At 35.9% G+C, this 19,823-nt stretch overlaps 1 protein-coding gene across 3 annotated transcripts in view; it reads left to right on the top strand.

The window, feature by feature from the left end:
* Positions 1 to 19,823, top strand: part of PDE9A (phosphodiesterase 9A) — a 168,973-nt gene that overhangs the window by 69,492 nt on the left and 79,658 nt on the right. For 2 of the 3 annotated variants that reach the window (XM_027843673.1, XM_027843671.1), the window contains exons 5-6: positions 13,188 to 13,242; positions 14,898 to 14,968. In XM_027843673.1, coding sequence (XP_027699474.1) covers positions 13,188 to 13,242; positions 14,898 to 14,968 — 126 coding nt within the window. Of the gene's footprint in view, positions 1 to 4,001; positions 4,089 to 13,187; positions 13,243 to 14,897; positions 14,969 to 19,823 lie in introns of those variants that run through there. The other variant, XM_027843674.1, reaches the window with a different exon arrangement.

The following is a 19,823-nucleotide window of genomic DNA, read 5'->3' as shown; positions in this document are numbered from 1 at the left end:
TCATAGGCCTGCATTATTAATAATTTCTTAATATTAATTATCAATTAATATTAATGCTAAAATATCACATTTTATCTCTTTGAATTTCTAATTTTTACCTATTACAAAAAGCAACATGGCATCTCATCACATAGAAGTGTAAATTATCACATGGATTAACATTCAAGCTAAGTATGCATTTTACATAAAATGTTTCATATTTATTCATATTTTATAGTTTCTGTCACTTAATATCATATGTGATTCTATTTTGAAAATAAGAATAAAATTTAAGTCTATGGGACTAATTACCAGGGAAATTTCATCAATTAGTCTTAGTTAAAGGATTGAAGTTTTTTGGAACTTTGATTCCTTTCTTAAAGTTTCTGCTCTTTGAGAATATTTGTGTCACAAACAAGTATTCATATAAGGAAGATTGGACTTGACCTGGGAATAGGTCATCTTTTCCTCCATAGGAAGTGGGTGGGTCGAGGGTCCTGGTGGGCAGGAAGCTGCTGAAAAGAACAGAGCAGTGACAAGCTGGGGAACTTGTACATTTGCACACTGGATTAGTTACTCATTTCCTCCTTTCATTTTCCCTTGAAACTTCAGGGCACTTCCTTTTTCACTATATTATAGGATTAGAGGCATTTGGTTACTGCCAAGTCAGACTCAGTAGTTTAACAGCAACTAACTTTGGAGAATCAGGGCTCTTAGAACAAGTGGGAGGCATGTCCTTAGCCCAAAGGAAACTTCCTATGAGTCATTTTCAGGCAGGAAGCCGACAGCACACTGAGTGGGATCTGCACTTTGATCTGAAGAGACAAAGAGGATATGGAAACACAGAAGAGTTGGATCAGACTAAGAGCCAGAGCAGCTCATCAGGACCAAGCATGTGGAGAGTATAGATAAGACAGAGTCAGAATAGTTTTCAAAAATCTCAGTGGTTAATAAGAAGGTCAGAGATAATTCCAAATTCCTAGTGCTACTTTCTGCACTTTTGCATACCAACACTTACAGTTGCTAGACCCAAGAGAATTACCAGTCTCACAACTCCTTTTTTACTCCCTTTGGTGAGGTATAGGAGCAAGTGATACAGGAATGTCCCTCAGGTACTTCAAAAAAGTGGAATAGTCATTGGGAAGTGGTTTTGAGACAACTGGGCAAAATGCTCTGGAATAGAAAGTTTGATAGTTTGTTTGCAATTTCATTTTACTGTTAAATAAAACCATGTGGCTACAAAAGAGTTCATTGCCTGTGAATCATCAACATCAAATGTTGAAAGAGAGCTAGAAATTCTCAAACTAACAGGGATAGGGATTTTGGAGTTACACGTTGTCTTATTTTTAAAACCCTAAACGATAATTTTGTGACATGCCAACTGGTGAGTGAAACCATAAACTACACTCCTTTGCTGGTACATGGTTAAGTCACACACTGCCATGAGCTCCTATCACTATTTTAACACCTCAAGTGCAACCTGGAATGCTCACCAAGTACACATACAGTCCTCACAACAGTTCCAGAAATGTGATATCATTTTGTTTTTTAGTGTTATAATTCTGCTGTGTGATGCAAAAGACTTTAAAACAGCAAAATTCTTCTCCTAAGTTCCAGGAGCCAAGATGACAGAGTAAAAAGTAAATCATTCTCACCCTCCCTCATTGACCTCTGAAAGCCCAGAAAATATTGACCCAGGAAAAACCTCGAGCCAGCAGAAAGACAGGGCACAGCAAGCAGTCTTGTACCCCAGGAAGCTTGGGGGATTAACAGGAAAGGCCCCTCTTTCTCCGGGAGAAGGAGAGCAGTACAGGACTAGGGGTGTCCCAGCAAGCCAGCAGCAAGCCCCACCTCAACATAGCAGGAGGAGATCCTGAGACCCAGGTTGGTGGAGCAGGCAAGCCCCAACACAAAGATTTCCTCTTCCCCTCTCCCCCAGAGCCTCAATACGGGTAGGGAAACTGGTAGACACCATTTCGAAAAACCACACGGGCAACGGCATTCTCCAGCAGTGAAATCACCTGGTGCCTCAACACAACTCTGGGAAGCACAACTCCAGAAGGCAAATCTTCAGGCTGACAGGCATCCACCAGTAGCAAAACATCCCTGTATAAGGCCCGGGCCAGCAGGAGCCAAATATTCAAGTGCAAGGCCCAGGTGAGCAGGAAAAGAAACTTGGGTAAGTGCCCCCTTTGCTCCAGCAGAAGAATTCAAAATTTTTTTTAAAGTCAGGAAATAGGCAAACATCAGAAAATGACCACAGATTCTTATTTTGGGGAAAGGGAAAATCAAGGCACAAATTCAGAAGAGGACAACATTGTCAATATACCCACATCTGAAACCTCAAAGCGGAATATGAACTGGTCTCAAGTCCAAAATGCGTTCTTGGAAGAGCTCAACAAGGATTTTAAAAGTCAAATAAGAGAGGTAGAAGAAAAATTGGGAAAAGAAATGAGAGGTATGCAAGAGAGAGTCAATAAGTTGGAAAAGGAAGGAAAAAAATTAACTATGGAAAATAAGTCCTTAAAAAGTAGAACTGGCCAAATGGAGAAGGAGGCACAAAAACTCACTGAAGAGAAGAACTCTTTAAAAAGTAAAATGGGCCAAATGGAAAAGGAGGTACAAAATCTAATAGAAGAAAACAACTTGTTAAAAATTAGAATAGGGCAAGTGGAAGCTAATGATTCTATGAGACAGCAAGAATCAAACAGAAACAAAAAAAATGAAAATTCTTCTCCTAAGTCTAAATAAGAATTGGTTTCCTTATTCTTCACCACAAGTATGCTAAGTTGATAGAATACAGACAGGTATCCAGACCGTCTTTATTTTCTACTCTAGCCTCTGTTTCACTATTATTTAAATTATATGAAAACAACCGCAATGAAACTTTGTGCCTAATTCTTTCCCCAACCTCCATCAAACCCAATTGCCATTATAGAGACAAAAAAGATTGTCAGTGATCTAAAAGGGGTAACTTTTAAGGTGTGTTGCTGTTACTTTTCTATAGGAAAGAATAACTTACCCTGCTGTGGCTAGGTGTAGTACCACTCAATGGTAATGTCTCAAATGTAAAACAAGGCACACAGTGCAGAACCAGGAGGGAGGAGAAAGGGAGTTAGCCAAGGCAGAGGGGAAAGTACCCAGGAATAACAATTCCCTCAATTCCTTACAACCACTCCCGAGTGTCTCTCTTTTCTTCCTCCTACTCTACAACAATTTCCTGTTTCCCACTTCAAGATCAATGGAGAAAACACAGATCAAGTGGTCATAGAGACTAACAGCTTCAAAATTATGATTCTTTTGTCAAATCATGCACAAAGACAGAATCTAAGAGTCTACCAGAGTAAAGGATCCAGGTAGAGGGGGAAAATCATACACAAATAACTCAAGCCGAATTAAGAATATGTAGAGGGGGAAAAAAGCAATTTCTCAAAAACAGAGAAGTCCTAATCCAATATAATTCAAGATTCTGTGAATTGTGAAATGACCCCATAGATAGTATTGTCCATTAGTATTCTTCCTCACATTTTGCTCCTGAAATCAGAAATAATAGGTTGCACTGAATAGGTTAAACTGAAAACATAAACAAGTTAAACATAAAATAGGTTAAGTTAAAAACATAAACAAATTTAGGCAATTAATAAGAACACCAGAATTCAAATACATTCTTTCTTTAGTTTTCTTCCTTTTCATTTATAATGACTGTGCACTTTCCCCTTTAAACAGACTATTTTTAAAATGGGCCTTTGTCTCTTTAAGAGAAAAGGCATGGTCATTTCTAACCATATAATTTTATAACATTCTACAGTTGTAAAGATACATATCTTCATTTTTAAGTCTATTTTATTACATCTATAAAGAGGAAACTACCAGTGATCATTCCTTGGATTAAAATGTACTGGTACTTTTAGAGTGCTTTGATTGGTTGTAGGATAGGGACAGAGTGAAAGCAGGACAGAGTTTCAGCAGCACAAATGAACAATGAGACCTACTCCTCTTCCTGTAACCACCCTCATCGTGATGGAGGAACAACAAAATAAACAGAAACAGAAAAAGCTCTGTGCTTGTGCTTAGCATCAGATTCCATGAGATCCAATGTGCTGGGAATGGTAAGTGGAACCAGAGTTCTTCTAATAGCCTAGAATAACAGCTCTTGTCTAAATTGTCTTTGTGTTGACTCTTTCCTATTGTACAAATGAAAACTCTTCCTGTTCCCTCTTGCAGAACTTCTATTTACTTATGTTTGGGAAACCTGAGATCAGAAAATGACAAAGAGAACAAATTAGCTCTTACACTTTTAGGGCTTTAAAAAAAGCATATTTTTTTATTTGTTTGTTTATCTTCGGTTTGACAGGAGAGGTGACATTGAGATCTTCCAGTTAGATAAATCAGATGTTGAGGAAATGCAGCCCGACATGGCTCATTTTCTCTAGTACAGCCTTATGACCAGGGAGATTATCCAATCGAATTTTTTGAAGTGTAGTAGCCTTAAGTCATTCTGAAATGTTTACAATATTGTAGTTTATTTTGATTGACAAAGTGAAACATCTTGTAATAGCATGCAAATAGATACACAACTCAGATTTAAACAATAATATTCAGTGTATAAAAGTTAGATTTTAAAATTTTGCCTTTAATTACTCACCTAGATTTATATATATTGAACTCAGGGTATATGTTGCTTTGCAGAGCTGGGAGGGAATTTAGAGATTGTTGAGCGCAACCACCTCGTTTTATAGATGAGGAAACTACTGCCCTAGAGCGCAAGTGATTTGCCCAAGGTCACACAGACAGTAAGTGATAGATTCACAATTTGTACCCAGACCCTCTGACTTCAAATCTTGTACTCTTTCCACTGCATAGCATCATACTACTTAAATTTTTCATATCTGAGACATTTTTTTTTTGCAAAGTACAAAATAAAATTATTTAGAAATGAGTTGATAAACTTAATCAATGTACATGATCAAACCAGACTTCAAGGGTCAGAACAACACAATTCAACTGCCTAGTGTAATCAGATAAACCAAAGACAGCTATTTAATTTATGTTATACAGACTTAGCCAGTTATCTGGATTTGAGTGGGTTTAAAAATTTCCTGGAAGTATTTATTCCTTCAATTCTGTGAAGAGGAAATCTGTGGTAAACTGAATATGGTATTAGAAGATAAGGGTTCAAATATTTAGTTCCATGGTTTTATGATATGTTATTTTAAATCATTTTACATTTTTTTGCAGACTAGGTAATCAGATATTAACAAAAAACAAACAAATTTAACTATGTGCAAATGGTATGGTGGTAAGAGAACAATTTTGTAATGACCTAATTTACTAGTAAAAGCAAGCTAACAAAACAGCGAGAGAAACAGTGTCCATCTGCTTCCTTCACCCCAGGGGCCAGGTCAGATTTGAAGTACTTCAGCATGGATCCAGGAATTCTGATCCAATCCAAACAAGTCTTAGGTTATTCTCAGTTTAGATGGTAACTTGATTTCATATCCATTCCAGTTTGTTTTCTGGGAACAAACTTAGAGATAAAGAGACCAGATATTATTCTACCCTACAGTGAAAGAAATCTCCAAGATAGCATGGAGCTGGTCTGATATCCCAAAGGTCCTCTGAAATAGAACTGACACTGGACTAAACTCTTCCCGACCTCTCTGGAATTTCCCCAAAAGTGAACTGCCTTCTGCCAAGCAAGAAGTATTAGGGGCATTGGTAATCCTAATATTCACTTAGTCAGGTTTGCCAGATAGTAATACTCCCATAACGTTGTTGTTGTTCAGTCATTTCAGTCTTGTCCCCATTTGGAGTTTTCTTTGCAAAGATACTAGAGTGGTTTGCCATTTTCTTCTCCAGATCGTTTTACAGGTAAGGAAACTGAAGGAAACAGGGTTAAGTGACTTGCCCAGGGTCACACAGTAAATGCTTGAGACTAAGACTGGATTTGAACTCAGGTCTTCCTGACTCCAGGCCTGTTGCTCTATCCATTTCACCCCCTACCTGCCCTATCTACAATATTAACCACCTTTATTTCTGTCTTTTTTGTTATATTCAACAAATTTAATGATAAAATTCAGTTTTTGGACCCACATGCTACCTAAATAATGTCCTCAGCATGAAGAACAATTAGCAATTAACCAATTATGAAATAGTTGTTCTCTTGTTCTCACTGATCCTTTGTATGATAAGGTACTTTGCCTTTATCAAAGCAATCAATATCCATTAGATAATATGCTTAAATCTTCACACTTGAATTTGAGAAGAGGAACCAAGTAAGACCACATGGTCTTAGAGAAAGCCAGTTTCTTTCAATCAAGAGGCAAAATGGAAAGCAAATAGACTCTTAATGAGCAGGGATTGGTAAAAATAGATTCACCTCTCCTTAAAAAAAAGGGGAGGGGAAGAGGCAGAGAATGGAAATGTAGACTTCAGCAGAACTCTCCACAGCTTAGGCACAGCCCCCACATTGCTCTGCCTGATTTCCCTTCATCTCTGATCATGTAGCATCAACAGTAAAGTCACAACATCCTCCACTATCTGGAGTATTGCAGAGTAGAAAGTGTGCTAGATTTGGACTCAGAGCACCTGTATTCAAAACCTGGCTCTGCCAGCTGTGTAATGTCAGTAAAGTTACTTAATCTCTCTGGCCCCAGTTTCCTCATCTATAAGGAATTTCTAGTTCAAAATCTATGATCTTCATTTCCTATAGGATTATAGTTGAAGACTTCCATCCACCATTATGGCTGCACTCTCCTTGTGATGGCATTGAAGCTTCAGGCATACTACTGTTTCAGATGCAGTCACGATCCCCTTAGTCTTTGAGTCAGGATACACTAGTGATTTCCATACTGAACTATAATCATCCATCTCCAATGCCCACTCCAACACCTTAGTCACTTTCAAAGGGGGTGCTACACTTGATGTTATTTGATCATTTTCTCTGCTAACTTCAAAATTAATGGACCTTATTCATTTCTTTGAAGTATTCTTTTAAAAACTTTAAACTGACTTACAAAGGAAGATTATAAGTACTTTTCACTGGGGTTCTTTTTTTTAATCCACTCAGTTTTAATTTGGTTATTTTTTAAATTTTTATTTATTTATTTTAAACATTCTTTTCTTTTTAAATTTTGAGTTCCAAATTCTCTCCCTCCATCCCAAAACCTACTCTACCCACTAAGAAGGTAAGCAATATATCAATTTTGTGCAAAATCATGCAAAATGTATTTATATATTAGCCATATTGCAAAAAAAAAAGCAATAAAAAATGAAGTGAGAAAACTATATTTTAGTTTGCACTCAGAGTTCATTAGTTCTCTCTCTGGAGGCAGATAGCATTTTTTCCTCATCAGTCTTTTGGAATTGTCTTGGATCATTGTATTGATCAGAGTAGCCAAGTCTTTCACAGTTGATCATCATTACATTGTTATTATTATACACAATGATATCCTGGTTCTTCTCACTTCACTTTGCATCAGTTCATAAAGGTCTTGCCATGTGTCTCTTTCTGAAACCACCCCCTCATCATTTCCCATAGTACAATAGTATGCCACAACTTGTTCAGTCATTCCCTGACTGATGAGCCTCAACTCAATTTCTAATCCTTTGCCACCTCAAAAAGATCTACAAATATTTTGTACATATAGGTATTTTCCTTTTTCCTTGAGATCCTTGGTGTGGAAGCCTCACGGTGGTATTGCTAGATCAAAGGATATGGATAGCTTTATAGCCCTTTGGGAATAGTTCCAAATTGTTCTACAGAATTGTTGCACCAGTTCACAACTTAGCAACAGTGCAATAGTGTACTCCCCCCCCAAGCCCAATCATGTCAGCATTTATCACTTATGATAGGTGTGAGATGGTAGCTCAGAATTGTTTTAATTTGCTTTTCTCTAATCAATAGTGACAGAGCATTTTTTCATATGACTAGAGGTAGGTTAGATTACTTCTTCTGAAAACCATTTGTTCATATTTTTAACCATTTATCAATTGGAGAATGGCACTTATTTTTATAAATTTCACTCAGTTTCCTACATATCTGAGAAATGAGACCCTTATTAGAGAAACTTAATACTACTTCATTGGCTATGCTATCTTTCAGCATAATGTAGTTTCCCCAATTATCTCTTCTAATTAGATCTATTTTTGCTTTTACTTCATCTGAGATCATGATTGCAACCCCTGCCTTTTTTTACTTCAGCTAAAGCATATTAGATTCTGCTCCCACCCTTTATTTTAACTCTGTGTATCTCTATATTTAAAGTTTGTCTCTTGTAAACAACATATTGTTGGATTTTGATTTCAATCCATTCTGCTATCCACTTCCATTTTATTGGTTGTCTCATCGCATTCACATTCAGAGTTATGATTACTAACTGTGTATTTCCCTCCATACTATTTTCTTCTATTTATTCTTCTCTTTCTCTTTTTACCCTGTTCTTCCTCTAAATTCTGTTTTGCTTTCCCTATAGGGTAAAATAGATATTTATATATAATTGACTGTGTACATATATTCTTTCCTCTTTGAACTAATTCCAATGACAGTGAGGTTCCAGTATTGCCCACCTCCTCCCCCTATTTTCCCTTCCACTGTAAAACTCTTCCTTGCACATCTCTTTTATGTGAGAAAATTTTCCCCATTCTACCTCTCCCTTCCCCCTTCTCCCACTGCATCCCTCTTTCTCATCCCTTCATTTTTTTTAGGTAATCCAATATAATTGACTCATACTTGTATCCTCTATGTAGACTCCTTCTAATTGCCACAAAAATGATAAAGCTCTTAGGAGTTACATGTATCATCCTTCCAAATAGGAATGTAAGCAGATTGACTTGATTGAATGCTTTATGATTACTCTTCCAAGTTTACTTTTTACACTTCTCTTGAGTCTTGTGTTTGAATGTCAAATTTTCTATCCCACTCTGGCCTTTTCATCAGGAATGCTTGAAAGTCCCCTAGTTCATTAAATGTCCATTTCCTCCCCACCCCCAGCAAAGGATTATACTTAATTTTGCTGGAGAAGTTATTCTTAGTTGTGAATCTGCTTCCTTTGCCTTCCAGGATATCATACTCCAAGCCCTCCACTTCTTTAATGTGGAAGCCACTAAATTGTGTGTGATCCTGACTGTGATTCCAGGACATTTTTTTCTGTCTGCTTACAATATTTTTTCTTTGACCAACAGAGCTAGAATTTGACTATAATATTCCTGGAAGTTTTCGTTTTGTGATCTCTTTCAGGAGGTCATCAGTGGATTCTTTCTATTTCTATTTAGATCCTCTGGATCTAAGATATCAGGGCAGTTTCCCTTGATAATTTCTTGAATTATGATGCCTAAGCTCTTTCTTTAATCATGGCTTTCAGATAGTCCAATAGCTCTTTAAATTATCTCTTTTTGATCTATTTTCCAGGTCAGTTATTTTTCTGTTGAAATATTTCACATTTTATTCTATTTTAGTCCAATAGCTCTTTAAATTATCTCTTTTTGATCTATTTTCCAGGTCAGTTATTTTTCTGTTGAAATATTTCACATTTTATTCTATTTTTTTCATTCTTTTGACTTAGTTTTATTGCTTCTTGATGTCTTATGGAGTCATAGTTTCCATTTGTCCAATTCTAATTTTTAGGGAATTATTTACTACAGTGAGATTTTGTACCTCTTTTGTTCATTTGGCCAATTCTACTTTTTAAGGAGTTATTTTCTTCAGTGCATTTTTGTGCATCTTTTACCATTTGGCCAATTCTGGTTTTTTAAAGTGTCCTTTTCTTCAGTAATTTTTTTTTTGCCTTTTTTGCAAAGCTGTTAATTTTCTTTTCCTAATTCTCTTGCATCACTCTCATTTATTTTCCCAATTTTTCCTCTACCAATCTAATCTCATTCTTTAACTTTTCTAGGAATTCTTGTTGGGCTTGTGTCCAATTAGTATTTTTCTTTGAGGCCTTGTTTGTAGCTATTTTTTCAATGTTGTCTTCTATTGAGTTTATGTCTTGGTCTTCCTTACTGCTATAGTAGCTTTTTATGGTCATTCTTTTTTTTTATTGTTCACTCATTTTTCTGGCTTGTTTTTTGACTTTGAACTTTTTATTAAAGTTGAACTCTGCTCACCTGGGGGTGGTGAAGCTCTTTCCCAAGTTTCAGGCTTTTTCTTGCTGCTGTTGCCAGAGCTAGTTCTGAGGGATCTATGAGTTTTCAGTGCTTCCAAGATGGTGTGATATGAGGAGAGGTGTGGCCACTGCTCTTCTGGTCTGCGTTCTGCAGCCACAACAGCTAACACTACTCTCAGTCTTGGAACTGAGACCAGGTCCCCCATTCCCCTGTAGCTGCAAATGCTAGTGCTCTTCCTCTCCTTGGAACTGTGATTAGGGCCCCTATTCCCTTGTGGCAGACCAAAAGTGCTCCTGTCCGTCCTGGAACTATGACCCAGTACTGAGTATGTTGCCAATCAGAGTCAGCTGCACCTTCTGCCAGCAAAGGGTCCCCTGTAATCTCTTTCTGATAAGGTGTCCAATCCTCTTACCATCCCTGGACTGAGAGCTCCTGAAGCTGTTGCTGCTGCCACTGTTGCAGCCACCTCTGGGTGATCTTTTAAAGTTGGATCAATTCTCATGTCTTTCCTGAGTGTATTTCCACTTATGATCATAGAATAATAGATTTACAGATAGAAAGAACTTAAAAGGTCATTTAATCCAAACCCTTCATTTTTACAGGTAAGAAAACTAAAGTCCAGAGGAGTTAAGAGAATGGAGTGAGGCTACAAAATTAGTAAATATCAAGATCTAAACTCAGATCCTCAAAATTCAACACTCCACAGAGTCCAGGAAAATTGGTTGACATCCCCAAGCCCTGCTTCCTTTGTTTTTTAACATGTACTTCTTAGTGCCATAATTTTAAATATACACTTAGTTGGAATTTCTTTTCTATGTTTCTTTATATTTAATTTTTAAATAAATATCCTAAATCCAAAGAAGAGCCAAACATTTACATAAACTCAAAGTAATGCCATTTAGACCAAAACTTATGAGAGATTTTGAGCTTAATTCTTAGTTCTCCTCTCTCAACACTCATATTGAATAAATGATCAGATCTTGTCGAATCTACCTTCACAATATCTTTCCCATTAATCCCAACCTCTACTCCCATCTCCACTTGCAGTAGTTTCCAAATTGGTCTACAATTGCCTCCAATCTTTTCCGTCTCCAATATCATTTACACAGAAGCCAGATTGATATTCCTAAAACAACAAAGCTATGACTTTGTGTTATAGGATCAATATCTACCCAGGTTTCCCAAACTCTCCCTCCAATGTAGGCTAGGCTAATTCTTTCCCTAAAAGTCAAGGAAGCTATTGCCAAAATGTGCCTGGCCTGGGAAGCTAAGTCTCTAGCTGCCGAGCTGTTGACATAACTTCCTTATGGTCTCAGATCATGTTGTAATGACTTCCTAGTCACCTAATGGGGAAAAAAAAAAGCCTTCCCTAGCAAAGTTGGGCCCTTCAGATTTAAGATAACAAGACTGTTAGCTATTCATTACATCTTGCCCTGTTTATGTGACACATTTCCATATGAAGATGAAGGGAGCCTCTACCAGAGCTAAGCCTATATCCTTGTTGAGTATCCTTATGTCATATCTCAGTATTTCCCCTTTTGTTAATTATTACAAGGGTTTCATTTCATTCCAGGTGAACAGTCTGAGTCAGACCTAGCCCATGAACACCATATCATTTCCTTACAAAAATAACCTCCAATTTCTCCCTATTGCCTCTAAGATAAACTAGAAATCCTTAATCTGGCATTTAAAGTCTTTCACAGTCTGGCTCCCATCTACCTTTTCAGTTTTATCTCATATTAGTTCCTTTCCCACATTTTCCTCTCCAGTCAAAATGACCCAATAGAGTTACCTTATATACAATATATTTCATCCTCTGCCTCCATGTATTTGCGTAAGTAATCCCTCAACCCTAGGATACATTCTCTCCTCATTATCTTCTCCCACCTTACAAAGAATCCCTAGATCCTTCAGAATACAGATCAAGGGCCAATTCCTTTACAAGGCCATTTCTGATTACTCCAATTACAGCATTCTCTCTTCTTCATATTACTTTGTATATATTTTGCATTCATGTGTACATGTGTATCTTCATTCCCCACACCTTGGCACCTGAATATAAGATCCATGAAAGTTGAGACTTGCTTTTGTTTTGCCTATGTATATTTAGTGACCAGCATAGTACGTGCTTCAGAGTGTAGTACTTGCTCAATAAATTTTCATTAAACAGAGCTAAATGAACTGATCACCACACAGGGCACATCTTTTTCATGATGTAGACTTGCCTAGAGTATTTTTATATCTTTATCTGGGTTATATCATATTAAATCTAACTAACAAACATCAAACAAGAAAAGCCAAACCTTGGCTATATTCTGTCATAGACCTGAACCTCATAAATTCAATTTGACTGTAGATCTGTTGCTGCCTAAGCCCAGTCTTATAAGCCAGGGCCATGATGAACTAAAATTGTTCAGCTCAACCTTCTCTCTTTTTTCAGTTATTTTTATTCCATCCAAAACAATTTAACAAGAATTTATTATGTGCATGATGTACTAGGCACTGTGGAATGCAAAGACAGAACTAAAAATATTTCCAGCCTTCAAAGAGTTTACGTTCTACTAGGAAGGTATAATATTTAAACAGCTAAGTAAATATATGATAACTTGAAGAAGGAGAGTACTAATAACTAAGGATATGTAAGAGGTAGCACCTGAGCTGACCTTTGAAGAAAACTAAGGTTTCTAAGAGATAGAGATGAGGAAGAACTGTTTTCCAGGCATGGTGAATAAAAGAAAATAAAAGAGTCACTTCCAGAGCTAAGCTTGTATCCTTGTTTAGCCATTTCAAGGCATGGAGGCAGGAGATGAGGAAAAGTTCGCACTTAAATTTCCTATTACTTCAACTTCAACAAACAGTTCCTCCTGAGTGAAAATCAAATTCAGATTAGCAGTTTCCTTCTTGAGTTACTCTGTCTTTCAAAGAAGGTAGAATGACTTTGAAGTTCCAGGAAAATTTCTCTGTGTTGAAACTAAATGCAAAGCATAACTTGAAGTCTTCAATGTATTAAGTTGGTTTACAGATATCTGTGTACCCACAATATGTTGAACTTGGGATAGAAAAATGTCTGCTGATTCTTTTCCATTGACTTTTATGTTTTTTAGAAAAAGAGGAATTATTCCAGAGTGTGTTGACACAGGTTGCTGAGCAGTTTTCAAGGTAAAATGCTTTAAATGTATATTTATACACATATATAAGTGACAAATTTTATGTCTGTCATCCATGGACCAGCCTAGCTACATTTGAGAGACCCTTGGGTAATGAAACTTACAGCAACTCTCAAAGACCATCTTCTATGACATACATAAGTTGCAATGTGTGTCAATGATAAGAATGTCTGCAATAACAAAATGAAAGATCAGAATCACATACGTATATGTGGTATGATATGTTCTTAAAAAAATAATTTGGATTAAGATGCCAAAAAGTGGTGGGGATAGGGAAGGAGAAGAAAAAGAGAAGATTAAGAGAGATGGTTCTTTAAAAAAAAAAAAGGCAAAACCTAAAGTTTTGCCTTTATGTCATCATTGCGGCCCCTATTGTTATATGAAATACCTTATAACAGCATCCCTCCTGTATTCTAACAACTAGTCTTCCATGACTGTATTGAAGATAGACTCCTCTTAACCCAAATTTTACTTTATTTAGAACAGTGATATAATGTTTACAGTATACTGTTCATGTTTCTTGCAAATTTTCTTCCACAACTTTGGAATGACTATGAAAGAAAGTGTATATGAAGGTTTTAAAAATGATTTGCTTGTATTTGTTTTTAAAAAATGTCACATTATTAAGTTCCCAAAGAGAATCTGGAATTTTTTGTTCAATCTGAGGGGTCTGACACTGATACTGGATTTAGCACTTTCACCACCCAAATGGGGAGTAACAATAGAGGTGATTAAATAGCCTAGTTCCAACAAAGCACAGCATACCATTGTGATTCAAAAAAAGTAATATATATTTAATACTTTCTTTTTCTCTAATTACATGTAAAAACAATTTTAACACTGTTTTTTTTTAATTTTGAGTTACAAATTCTCTTCCTCCCTCCCCTTCCTTCAATGGAGAAGGCAAGCAATTTTACATAGGTTATAGACGTGTAGTCATGAAAATATGTTTCCATGTAAGTCATGCTGTTGAAAGAAAGAAAGAAAGAAAGAAAGAAAGAAAGAAAGAAAGAAAGAAAGAAAGAAAGAAAGAAAGAAAGAAAGAAAGAAAGAAAGAAAGAAAGAAAGAAAGAAAGAAAGAAAGAAAGAAAGAAAGAAAGAAAAGAACAAAAAAATAAAGGCAGTAAAGAAAAAGTATCTTCGATCTGCATTTAGGCTCCACCAGTTCTTTCTATGGAGATGGATAGCACCTTTCATCATAAGTCCTCCAGAATTGTCTTGGACCATTGTATCGCTGAGAATAGCTAAGTTATTCATGGTATATCATCATACAATATTGCTGTTACTGTGTACCATGTTCTCCTGGTTCTGTTTATTTCACTGAGAAAATAATATAAACACATAAGTTATATTTTTTATCAATTAAGAAATTCTTATCTGATTGGGCTAGTTGTCTCTAGTAGTTCTTTAAGTCCATGAAAAAGTGTTCTGTTTGTGTATCCAGAATGATTTAGATTGTCCATGTTTTGTCTACCATACATAATGGTTTCTATTTCTGTAAAGTTATGTCTTTTTCCACCAACTCCGTGTTCTTCAAAAAGCATTTGCCTTTGATCCTCAGAAGACATCAAGACAAATAGAAATATGAAATATAGCAGATCTATACCTTAATGGTTTTTTATGGATTTTTCTTTTTTTCATTCTTAGGGCTTTCAAAATCAATGAACTAAAAACTGAAGTTACTAATCACTTGGCAATGCTGGAGAAACGATTTGAATGTAAGTGTTTCCCTCACACCCATGCTATTAAAACGAACAGTATACTATAATGAAGAAGTTAATATTCTGTGAGTTTGAGTAAGTGGTAAGAGTTAAACATACCTTTCCTGCTGAAATGTTTTATAAAAATATACCTTTTCATTTCAATAAACGTCTCAAGGCATAATACACATTGTGGTTGTATACATATAGGTTGTTTATTAATCATAATGGATATAAATCTGTATTTTAAATAATCTTGATCATTTTAAATTTTGGTCACCTTCTTGTCAGACCTGCTTAGATTATTACTATTTTTACCGGGTAGTGACTAGCAGTCCATATTGGGAATCAGGGAAATTTAAGCTCTTATCATCTTATTTCTTGTTGTTCTTACGTTATTAATGTGGGATCACCCAAGGTACCTTCTTCCCTCAACTCACACTGGTGGGTTGGATCCCCTGGGGAAATATTCCTGGTTGAATGTACTTTATGAATCTGCATGAGCATGAACCAGTACATTCACTTTTAATATTCAAGCAATTGATACAAGTATCTCAAAGAAAAGAATTTATTGAATGGCATAGCAAAACAGTAGTAACAAAACATTTCCCTCACAAGTCTGGAGCGTACATTCCCAGATGTACACAAAGCATCAATGAGAAGAGCGGGCTATTACAGTGCACACTTAAAACAGACTAACCATTACTGAAGCTTATTAGAGGTGATGGCACCCTAATAAGACACACTTAGTGCACTCACCAGTACTTTATTGATCATGACAAGGTTCCCTTTTTGCCTAGCCAGAGGCTGTACATCTCCTTTCAAGGTGGCAGTGTCTGTCAATAGGCACTGCTCTTGAGCAAAAATGAAGTATGCAGATTTCCACGTTTGGAAAAGATAAGAGTCTACCCTAGTCACAACCCAGGAGCAAACTGATGGCTGGGGCTTCTGGTGGATTTTTATGATTTGGGCTAGGAGTATTTACAAATTACATCTATATTCTGATTGGTGATTGATAACCTAAGCTTATGATTAAAGGAAACTATCAATCAAAACTAATCATTTGCAAGTGTTTATCAGCTGTTTACTGGATTGGGACACAAACACACATTATTATTAGATGTTTATAAAACCTGGGGAACATATGTGTTTAGAGTCTGTTTGCCAAATTTGGGGGACATACATGTCAGAAAACCTTTGAAATTTGTAATATTACAATATCACGATGGGGGGGAAATCATTTTTTCTATGGTCACTCATTACTATTTAAAATCACACAAATAAAATGTTGCAAAAAATAGAATAATGTCATTTTGGAATTATTTCAAGTTCTTTATTCCCAGATCATGAATATTAATACCTGTCCAGAATTTGTAAAATCTGAAAGGGGAGTAGAGATATGCTGCACCAAATTTTGGGGCCTTTAGTAATTTTTTGTCCTTTATTATCTGAATAAATCAAAGGTTATGCAGCAATTTTAAATTCATCTATAGACACAAGACATGCCTTCTCCTAGGTCTGTTATTTAATTGGTTTACCAGAGTAGCTTTTGTTTCCCTTAAAAGTTTCTTGTCTTTTTTAAAAAAAGTTTTACTCATATCTTTTATTTTTTATCATCATAATTTTCTACAGTATCCCTCTCTCTCCCAGAGAACTATCCCCTATAGCATATTGTATTTTTTAAAGAAAAAGAAGAGGAAAAAAATCAGTGCAACTGAGCAATACATCGAAAAATTATGAAAACATATAATGTAAAACACCTGAGGACCTCCCACCTCCAGGAAGGGGTGGCTTGGGGATGTATTCTCATATTTCTTCACTTGTGTCATGCTTTATAATTCTGTTACATTCACTTTTGGTGTGTGTGTGTGGGTGTGTGTGTGTGTGTTCTTTCCATTTCCATAAGTAAGGATCTTTTTACATTACTCTGCATCAGCTTTAGTAGGTCTTTCTATGCTTTTCTGTATTCATCACAAACATCATTTCTTACAGCTAAGTAGTATTTCATTACATTCATTTACCACAATCTGTTTACCATTCCCCAATGGTCATCTTCTTTGTTTCTAATTCTTTGCTCTCACAAAAAGTACCTCTATAAATATTTTGGTGCATATTGGGACTTTTTTCTTATTGATGGCTTCTTTGGAATATAAGCACAGTCTCTGGTTCACAGTCTCTGGTTCAAAAAATATGGTCTTTTTAGTCACTTTATTTGCATAATTGCTTCCAAATTGCTTTCCAAAATGGTTGTATCATTTCGCATCCCCACTTAAAATGTATTAGTGTACCTTGATATTATAGATCTTTTATTTTTCTAATTTATTTTTAAATTATTTTATCAGGTTTTATAAAATATCTCCTTGATAATTTGATTGGTGAAGTATTAAAAGTATAAATTAATTTTGGTCATCCTGTCATTTTTATTATATTCACATAACCTAGCCTTGAAGATGCCTGCGGCTATTTAAGCTGTTCTTTATTTTTTAAGAAGCATTTTATAAGTGAATCTCTACAAGTCTTTTGTGTACTTTTGGTACTTTTTGTGTACTTTTGATCTCCAGATACTCTAGGCATTTTCTGGTTATTTGAAAGGTCTATTGTTGTTTGCTATAAAATCTGTTGATTTTTGAGTGTTTATTTTATACCCTGAAACTTTAATAAAGCTATTGTCTTAATTAGTATTTTTGTTGATTCCCAATATTTTCTATGTATACCATTATATCTTCTGCAATTGGGAATAGTTGCATGTCCTCTTTACCTATATTCATGCCTTTAATTTCTTTCTTTTGTCATATTGCAACTATATCAAATAATAAGGGAGAAGGAGCTAAGATGAAGGCTTAGGGACAGCCATCCAGCCAAACCTTTCCAATATTTCTTTCCAAACAACTTTAAAATAATGCCTCAGTCAGATTGACTTATATGACAGAAAAGGAAAATGATAAATGTTGGAGAGGATGTGGGAAAATTCAAGCACTAATGCACTGTTGGCAGAGTTGTGAATTGATTGAACCATTCTGGAGAGTACTCTAGAGCCATGCCCAAAGGGCAAGCAAACTGCATACCCTTTGATCTAACAATACCACTACTAGTTCTGTATTCAAAGAGATCATAAAAAAGGAAAAAGGACCTATATGTACAAAAATATTTATAGCAGCTCTTTCTGTGATGGCAAAAAAAAAAATGGAAATTAAGGGGATGCCTATCAATTGTGGAATGGCTGAACAAGTTGTGGTGTATGAATGTAATAGAATACTATTGCACAATATGATGAGCAGACAGATTTCAGAAAAACCTGGAGAGACTTGTATGAACTGATACAAAGTGAAATAAGCAGAACTGGGAGAACGTTGTACACAGTAACAGAAACATTAGGTGATGGTCAACTATTAATGACTTAGCTCATCTCAGCAAAACAATGATCCAAGACAACTACAAAGGACTCATAAGGGAAAATGCTATCTATATCCAGAGAAAGATCTGATGGACTCTGAATACAGATCAAAACCTACTATTTTCACTTTATTTTTTGTGGGTTTTTTTCCTTTTGGTCTATTTCTTCTTTCACAACTATGACTAATATAGAAATATGTTTAACATGATTTATATATATATATATATATATATATATAACCTATATCAAATTGCTTACCATTTAAGAAGAGGGAAAGGGAGAGATGGAGGGAGAAAAATTGGGGACTCAAAATTTTGTAAAAATGAATGCAAAAAAATTGTCTTTACATTATAATTTGGGAAAAGTAAAACACTATTAAAAATAATGCCTCAAATAAAATTTTAGGGCAGCAGGGCCACCAATAGGTTGAGGTGAGATGTTTTTCCAGTCTACAAAAACGTAAGAGGTCAGCAGGAGAAGTCTGTAGCACCAGAGTATAGACCACATGTGCAACAGTGGCAGCCACAACAACAGTTTCAGTAGCTCCCAGCCCAGATCTGGCAAGGGGGTTGTAAAACTGGTAAGAAAGAGATAACAGGGACCCTTTGCTGGCACTGGATACAGCTGGCATTAATTGGCAATTCGATTGCCTATCTCCAGTTCAGGGTCACAATTCCAGGGAGGAGAGAGTGCTGGTGATCAGTCACAAGGGAGCTGGTACCCAGGTCACAGTACCAAAGCAAAAAGGAACACTAGAACTTGCAGCCACAGGAGTCTACAAGCCCTTCCTGGATAGAGACCACATAGACCAGAAGAGCAGTGACAAAATCTCTCCCCACATCACACCACCTCAGAATCACCAAAAACATGTAGACCCCCAGAACTGGCTCTGAAAACAGCAGCAGAAAAAAACCAGAAACTTGGGACAGTGCATCCCTACCCCAACGTGAACAGAGCCCAACTTTAACATAAAGTTCAGAGTAAAATAAAAAAATAGTCTGGAAAAATGAGAAAACAAACAAAAAAATAATTTGATCATAAAAAGCTTCTATGGTGGTAGGGCAGACCAAGACTTATACACAGAAGAAGACAATAATGTGAAAACAGCTATGAAAAAGTCTTAAAGAATAATAATAATTGGACCCAAACCAAACTAGAATTCCTGGAAGAGTTTGAGAGAGAGAAAGTGAGAGAAGAGTTTTAGAGACAAAATTGGGAGAATAAATGAGAATTATGCAAGAAAATTACGGAAAGAGAATTAGCAGTTTGATAAAAGAGACACAGACACACAAAAAAAAATACTGAAGAAAAGACATTAAAAATAGAATTGGCCAAATGGTAAAGAGGCACAAAAATACACTGAAGAGAAGAACTCCTTAAAAAGCAAAATTGGTCAAGTGGAAAAAGCAGTATGAAATCTCACTGAAGAAAATAATTCCTTAAAAATTAGAATTGGGCAAGTGGAAGCTAATGGCTCCA

The sequence above is a fragment of the Vombatus ursinus genome, unplaced genomic scaffold (genome assembly GCF_900497805.2).
Source record: "Vombatus ursinus unplaced genomic scaffold, bare-nosed wombat genome assembly UNPS02014924.1, whole genome shotgun sequence".
NCBI classification, from domain to species: Eukaryota; Metazoa; Chordata; class Mammalia; order Diprotodontia; family Vombatidae; genus Vombatus; species Vombatus ursinus.
Note: the sequence above shows the minus strand (reverse complement) of the source record. Positions and strands in the feature narration are given on the sequence as shown.